At 40.8% G+C, this 8,642-nt stretch overlaps 1 protein-coding gene across 1 annotated transcript; it reads right to left on the bottom strand.

Annotated features, from left to right (window-relative positions):
* Positions 1 to 361: 361 nt before the first annotated feature.
* Positions 362 to 4,690, bottom strand: LOC135745147 (uncharacterized). Its single transcript, XM_073814545.1, has 3 exons — positions 4,226 to 4,690; positions 2,616 to 3,389; positions 362 to 2,110 (listed from the first exon to the last, which is right to left on the bottom strand). Exons 1-3 carry the CDS (start codon positions 4,682 to 4,684, stop codon positions 1,304 to 1,306), a joined length of 2,040 nt encoding a protein of 679 aa, XP_073670646.1. The 5' UTR covers positions 4,685 to 4,690; the 3' UTR covers positions 362 to 1,303.
* Positions 4,691 to 8,642: the final 3,952 nt, after the last annotated feature.

Here is an 8,642-nt window from a genome sequence, read left to right as displayed (position 1 = left end):
ACTTTTCTAAAAAGTTGCACTGAAAGTTGCGATGTTTGTTTTTAATAGGTAAAAACAGCAAAGGTATAGAGATTTTTACTTAAAGTGCTCAAAGTATGCTTTTTGGCCTTTTCCCTTTCCTTTATTGTGTTATATATTTTTTGTGTGCATGTTAAAAGTTTACAAAGTCAAAATCCAACCCATAGAGACTTACCATATCCCACATAAAACACTGTTCACCATCTGCTCTATTGTACACAGCCTTTACTTCAAAGACAAACGTGCTCACTATGTAACACACAATCTAATGACAACAAAACCACAAACCAACCTTTAAGCAACATTATAAAAAGGCAAAACAAATGATTTTGACACAGCAAAATCTAACAAACAAAGCTTTATTTTGAAACCAAATCTGCTCCTGCAAAAATGTAAATGTGCTGAACCTCACAAACACATCAGCAGCATTTATGTTGAAAGATTATATAAGTGCAAAAAAAAGTTTTCAATTAGTTAATTAGTTAAAAGCCTAAAGTTTAAGTGCACAGCCCTTTACAGTAAACACAGTACAGGCCTAGTACCATTTCATAACATTGATACTCTCATCTAACTAATCAAAAATAACTTTTGCTTTACAGAAACATGCTAATTGAATTTATTTCTGCAGATATGTTAACAAAATAATACTAAACCCTGCATCCTTCTACCATAACATAACACTGATACCACTATGGATCAACAAATATGCAGAGCAAAACTGTATATCAGTATACAGTAATTATAAAGAAAACAAAAAAAATTGCACTGACCCTGCTCCAAAACTAAAATGCATAGATAACTTCACAGTATTTATGTTTCAATATGTCAATACCAAAACAATTCAAAACAAAGATTTGTAACCACACACTGTACCTGAATGCATACAAATACAAGTTAAATACTATAAAATGCTTTGAAACAATTAACTCGCTACATAAATAAAATTGAATTGAATAAAAATAAATCTTACTACACAAGCCTGCATAGTAAATCTTGATAAATATTAAAGCTTCCCTTGATCTTAATCCAAACAAGATCAGTACATTTATCTTCGTAATGAAGAAACTCCATTTTTGAAGATATTAATGACAAAGCCTCTCTTCAATCACATTATGAAAAAAATAACACATTAACCCAGTTCAAAAATGTGCATTGAACTATACAGTAAACATTAAGCATCAAGTATTTTGAAAGATGCCAATAAACAAAGAACAGTTAAACAAAATGGCATTATGCAGGGTAACGTGCATCTGTCTAGTCTGATATCTAGTTTTCTGAGATCTGACTAATCCTCAATATCCTCCATGTCCTCCTCAAAATCTTCCTGCATTTCAAAAGCTCCACTGGTAAGTCTTTGGTTGTGGTATAAGAAGACCAAGGCTTTGAGGTTGTTGTTTGACATGGATCTCCTTCGGCTGGACAAAACCAGCTTATATATACTGTTGCTGCGTTCAGCATCTGCAGAGTTCACGATGACATCTTTGTATCGTTTGGCCAGGACACTCAGTATGGGCAGCCTTTCCTGCAACCCATCCCAGAAAACATCTAAATCCACCACTCCACTTGCTGAAGCTCTGAGTGCAGTTGGACCTAGATGGGTGAAGTAGGCATCAAATTCTTCTGTAGGAACAGCACTGAAGCCTGGAATGTATTTGTAGCTGACCACACTCTCATCCATAAATGCAGTGTGACGAGGATCAAAGACCCTGACTTCATTCAGAAAATGAATGGCGGGTTGTCCATCTGACATGTACTTTTTGAGTTTGTCCTCTGCATTGTTGTAAGCCTGTTCCACTTTGTTAAGGATGTGGTTCTTTATAGCTAAAGTCAGGTCAAGTCCCTCAAAGTACTGGGCATATGCTTCATACTGTAGTTGTGCATTTGCCAAAATGTGCATGTGCAGATCCTCAAGGTAGTCAAAAACCTTGGTGGTTACGGGACGTCTACTCTGGAAGATGTCCAGAAGTTGAATTACTCTTCTGCACTTCTCTGACATGATGCATATCTCAACCTGCAGACTTTGAGCCATATCTGGATCATGTAGCATTTCATGGAGTCTCTCCACACTCTGAGGCGTGCTTCTGCCACAAGTCTATGGAAAAAAAAAAGAGTAAAAAAAGAGAAAGAAAATTGTGTTAATGCAATCAACCACAAAAGTTGCTTGTGTACCGTACTTTCCGGACTATAAACCACACCTGAATATAAGCTGCATCATTCAAAAATGCGTCATTAAGACAAAATAACAAGTCAAAGTGGACTATACGTTGCATTTATTTAGAAAATTATTTCACAAAATCCGAGCCGGGGTACTCTGCGTTCGGGCCCATTTCCGAGCTCAGAGCCCTCTCCCCGGACAGCACGCCAAATACGTTTACTAATTTAATCTAACCAACTTATTTGTAAGTGTGAACTTGTGAAAAATAGCAGACAGATCAGCAGGCTGAATAGATGTCTGTAGGTTAAAAGTAATACTATAAGTTATTTAAATGATAAACCATGGCTTATAGACAGAAAAATACGGTATATGTGTGGAGGTAAAATACAAAGTAAATCATGTTTTTAACTAAGAATTTTAACAATAAATCTAGCATACTTACATCCACTTCCATCTCAATAAACTCCTTGTAGAGTCCGAAATGTTCTGAATGGTACTGGACTGCAGTGAACCACGAGTTCCAGCGCGTAGCACATGGATTTGGAGACATCGTAGCTTTCTTTCCTGTTGGTAGTTTTTTTGTCAGGTATTGAAGATATCTTCTTTTCCGGGAGCCAGCTTGGTAGAACATTTGTGAGAAACACAGCATGAATGCATTCAGTTGGTCAAAAGGTCTCCGGAAGGCACTACCTATCAGGTTCATTATATGAGCCAAGCATGTCACATGAATTGAGTTTGGGAATAAGGATTGCAACGCAGCTTTGTAGGCCTTTTTCATATAGGCCGCGTTGTCAGTGTTGAACACCACAACATCATCGTTGTCTATGTTGTATTCGTGTAGACACTTGACAACCGCCTTAGACACTGTGGAATGGTTACACTCCTCAAGAAACACTGTGTCTGCAAGGTATGCCAATATTCTCTCCGAAACATCCTTCTCCAGCGGAGCAATTAGGATGTTTAGAACACATCTGCCCTCTACGTCTGGAGTTTCGTCAAAAATCACAGCAACAGGCTTTTTAGCTACAAGTGTTTTAAGGTGCTCTTTTTCTTTCTGGTATACTGCTTCCAGGTAATGTTCCTGAAGCTGGTGAAATCCAGGTATGGCTCCACCATTTATAACTTTCTCCCTAAGGAATTTTCTTAAAGCTGGATGGTCACTTTTAGAGAGCGGAATGTTTACAGCAGTGCAGGTGGCAACCCAATCTTCACAAATCTAAGAGAAAAGGAGAGGACAAATACATCATAATACATTCCCCTAATTAATACACAGTACAGAAAACTTTCCAAAACAAGTAAAATATATAATTTATTTTAATTTTACTTTTGTATCTCCATGTCCTCACACACATCAACTGATTTCAGTAAACAACACATCACAATTGATAGAACAGTTTTATCAAAAAGTTTATAGACAACTTATAATTCATCAATTTAAAGAACTAAAACCCATAAGAACTTAAACCCAAGTGTGGTTTTCATATTTTTGTTATTCAGCCAGTATACGTGGGTCTGGTGGACCTGTTGAATTTTTGGGTTTTAATTCAACACAATCAGAAATTTTATGTACAAAAAAACAACATGTTTACTTCATCCCAATTACAAGCAATATAAACAGCATAAATGGTAAATATTTTCTCTTTACCTTTATCACATTTAAGAATTGTAACCTTGTGTGAAAACAGCAGGATAAATAAAAGTCACTCACTCTCACATGCACGCACACACTTATGCATGCATCACAAACACAGATATGTGGTTTACGGGACTCCATCTAGCATAATGGATTTTCTAATGTACAAACTGTATAATCTATACCCTTACACTACCCCAGCCCTAATCCTTCCAATCATAGAAAACGTTTGCCATTTTTTAAATCTTTTGTAAACCGTGTCCTCATAAACCATATACAGGAACACAGAGGCGCACGTGCACGCGCACGCTTCATTATACCAACAAGACAGTTACCTTTGCGATGCTAGTCACTCGGTGACAACTACAGTACATTATAGCGTTACCTCTTAACATGCATTGTATATAAAGCCAGCTTACCTTAATCCTCTCAGCGCTTGCAATTGATCGGGATGCCACTGCCTGTGTCACCGTGATTTGTCTTGTCTTAGAGCCTTGGTGCGTTTCTGACATCCTCCGCTTGTGTTTCGCGCTGGCAAAGTGTTTATTAATTGACGATTTTCTTTTGTGTTCAACAACAATATTGCACATCCTGCAAAAGAGTTTACCCCCGCTTTCATACAGGACATCTGGGAACTGTTTTTCGCGGTCCTTAGCTGTTATTTTTGTTGGTAAATGCGAGACGTTGGCTGCACACATGTTTGCTGCGTTTTCTGAACTAAACAGGAAATGTGTTTGCTGACGTATGACGCCGCTTTGCAGAAGACCGCGCTGATTGGTCAAAGTTGCAGAAAAGTTGCGGTGATTGGTCAAAATTGCAAGTTGCACTGAATTCGCGGGGATTTTTTGAATTTGCGTTAATAGTTGCGATCGCGACATCGCGAAATCCTGGAGGGACTGAGTAGGACTCTATCTCCCAATTCTAACGAATGACCCTTGCACTTGCGATTATAATGTTCAGCCTGTTTGCTCTGCTGCTGACGTGCATTCTGTTGTGCAAGTGACATTGCATCCCTTAAGTCCTTACCCAGAGACTGGACATATTTACTCACATCCACAGTCCCACCATCCAAAATTACACTCTCAAATAAAACATCTACTGGCAATCTCGTGGTACGACCAAACATCAAAAAGAATGGTGGGTAGCCAGTAGTCTCATGCCTGGTACAATTTTATGAAAAAGTCAGTGTGTTCAACAGTTGAGGCCAATTAGCTTTAGACCTTGCAGGCAAGGACCGTATCATGTCACCAAGGGTACGATTAAACCGTTCAGTTTGACCATTACCCATAGGGTGATAGGGTGTGGTATGAGATTTGACAACACCTGATAAACTCAACAGCTCTGCAATAAGAGAACTCTCAAAGTTTGCACCCTGATCAGAATGGATTCGAGCTGGGAACCCATATACACAAAAGAAGTTGTTCCACAGAACACGGACGACAGACTTTGCGGTTTGATTCGGGCAAACATATGCACATGCAAGTTTTGTAAAATGGTCAGTTATTACCAACACATCAACTGACTTGTTATTGACATCCTCAGTCGTCCAGAAATCGATACAAACCAACTCTAATGGTGCTGTTGAAGTTATAGATACAAGTGGTGCTCTAGCCTGAGGCTCAGGAGTTTTACTCAACACACATCTCTTGCATTGTGACACATACAGTTTCACATCTTTTTCCATAGAGTTCCAGTAGAATCTCTGCCTTGCCAGCCAAAGAGTGCGGTGCTGGCCCTGATGGCCAGCTTCATCATGCACCCCTTTTAGGACCAGACCTCTTAAAGCAGTCGGCACAACATACTGGTAAGATTTTTTCTTGGTTGCAGGATTTTTAGACACACGGTAAAGTATACCTAACCTGAACGTAAATTTGCCCCACTGTCTGAGTGTTCGTATAGTTTCTTTTGACTCATTAACCTTTTCTCTCCTAGAAGGACGTCTAGCTCGCTCCACAAAGAATCTCACCCTACTAATCACTGGATCAAGACATTGCTTGTCGAGCAACTCCTCATGGGTAAGTTTATTAAGTGGGCACTGTGCCTCTTCCTCAAACCCCTTCAAATGTTGAACATATGCGACTGCTCTAGCTGCTGCACCTTCCTCCCAGTGACAATGAGAACGAAACACAGCTGACATCTCCTCACGAGACACTGACCCCGGAGTAAAACTCTGAACCAGGTTAGTCACTTCATGACACTTCTGTGTCTCAGACATGTTCTCAACAATCTCCTCTTTTGTACGTTCACAGGACAAGTGAAACATACCCTGTACCTGCTCAACCCCAAGCGTCTCTGTCTCATGTCTCAATATGTCATATGGTGTTCTGGTCAGCCTATGTAGAATCCTGGAAGCAGCGAAAGGCTCTCTACTCAACGCATCGGCTACAACGTTTTTCGATCCAGGTATGTATAGTATGTCAAATTCAAAAGGGGCCAGCTTCGCAACCCATCTCTGTTCGCAGGCATCAAGTTTCGGTTTGGTCAAGATATACTTGAGCGGGTTGTTATCTGTCCAAACCGTAAACCTGTGCCCGCGAAGCCAATGGCTGAATTTATCGCAAATGGCCCATTTCATGGCCAAAAATTCAAGCCTATGAGCCGGGTACTTGGACTGAGCATGATTAAGTGACTTTGATGCAAAGACGATTGGCCTCGCAACAGCGTGACCCTCCTGAACTTGGGAAAGTACAGCCCTGAGTCCACTCGTCGAAGCATCAACTGACAGTAAAAATGGTTTAGAAAAGTCAGGGTGAGCAAGTAGGACCTGATCTACCAGCACAGTCTTAAGACTCTCGAACGCCTCTCTACACTCATCGGTCCAGTCATTAGGAGTGAGCTTTCGGACAGTTCCCAACCTTTTTCTCACACCCCTCCCTTTTCTAGGTCTCTTCTGACCACTCATCAACTGAAAAAGAGGCTTTGCAATCATGGAACAATTTTCAATGAAATGTTGATAGTATATGACCATACCCAAAAATGACCTGATTTTCCCCACAGATGGGGTAACACCATCAACTTCCATCAAGTCTTTCTCAGACACATTCACGATAGCCTCTACCTTCATAGGATCACTAGCCACTCCATCCTGCGAGATAATGTGACCCAAGAATTTGACTGATCTCCGCAAAAACCTACACTTGGCTGGTGAAAGTTTCAAGTTGTGATCTCGGAGACGTTGAAACACTACCTCGAGTCTCTGTAAACTTTCTTCCTCAGTCTTACCAAAAACTAACAGGTCGTCCAGGTAACATAACAAACTCGTGAAATTTTGGTCACCGAAAATAGTCAGCATCATCCTCATGAATGTAGCAGGACTGTTGCAGAGCCCTTGAGGTAAGCGGTTAAATTCATGTAAACCAAGAGGAGAACTGAAAACTGTAAATTTCTTATCTTCCTCATGTAAGGGGACGTTGTAGTACCCCGATGTCAAATTCATTGTACAAAAGAAAGTATTCCCTCCCAACGCCGCCAGAACATCTGCTTGGTGAGGGAGAGGATGTGCGTCCTTCACCGTACGGGCGTTAAGCCACCTAAAGTCAGTGCACAACCGTAAATCACCGTTCTTTTTCCAAACTAACACTAACGGTGATGCAAACTCACTGGTCGATTTCCTGATTATTTCCATCTGTTCCATCTCATCAAGCGTTTCCCTCAACTTCTGATAGTGAGCTGGGGATACTCTGCGATACGGTAACCGGAAAGGTCTGTCATCGGTCAAGCGAATACGGTGACAAAACCCCTTAGCCTCACCGCAATCCAACGAGTGCCTAGAGAAAACACACTCATATTTCTTAATCAGATCAATGAGCTTGTTTCTCCAAAAAGGCGACACTTCACAGTCATTTAAATTCAAGTCTTTGAGACCCAGCTCATCCAAACCAATGTCACTGAAGTGCTTAGCACCTGTCACTGAGCTCTTCACGGATAAACTACCACAAGAACTGCCACTGTCCATGGCTACATTCTGGAAAACTCTCTGTCCCTGCACATGATCAAAATCTTCCAGAGCAATGCATGGGTAGACATCAGCCAATTTTGCATTTTTGCGCAGCACAATTTCAGAGTTAGTCGGGTTTATCATTTTCACCGGTAGCCAACCATCACCCCATAAAGGAGAGATTACTCTACCGATAAGCACATTACGATGGACGCAGCGAGAGGTACTCCGTTCAATCACAACAGTGCTACCCACTGAAAGTTTCAGCCCCGGCGGCAGACGACCCCAGACAAGGTGTTCACTCATAGGTTGCAAAACCACAGCAGACTTGGACTTCAAAGTGCCAACCTTGTCAGGGATAGCACCACCCCTCCACCTCTCGATGCTTGAAAGCATATGAAGAAACTGACTGTCTTCACTATGATTTGATTGATCTGGTTTATTCAGAACTTTCCAGAATCCCTCATTTGATTTTTATTTCTCTGATCAGGGGTTTCAACACATTGGTACCAATGATAAGCTGGTCCACTTGTCCATTCACGATAAGGACTGGTACACTAAACGTAAATCCATACACCTCAAGTTTCAGTTCACACATACCTTCAGGACTAGTCTGTTTCCCACCGCACCCAACCAAGACAATGTCAGATGGGGGAAACAACTCCAGGATGATCCAGGACTCCAGCTTCTCTCAGTTGTGGTACCACATTAGCACTCAAAGTAGTCGCCATAGAGCCACTGTCCAGCATTCCCTTAAGACAAACTTTGTCCTGTACTAAAACACTGGTATAAAACAGACTGTCATTCTGCATTGACTGAATAGTATTTTGAAAAATTACAGTTTTATCTTTGCTCACACTCTCACAATAAAATGAATAGACTGATTCAGCATCAACATC

Source organism: Paramisgurnus dabryanus, chromosome 4, assembly GCF_030506205.2.
Source record: "Paramisgurnus dabryanus chromosome 4, PD_genome_1.1, whole genome shotgun sequence".
Taxonomy (NCBI): Eukaryota; Metazoa; Chordata; class Actinopteri; order Cypriniformes; family Cobitidae; genus Paramisgurnus; species Paramisgurnus dabryanus.
This window is presented reverse-complemented; position numbering and strand designations above follow the sequence as displayed.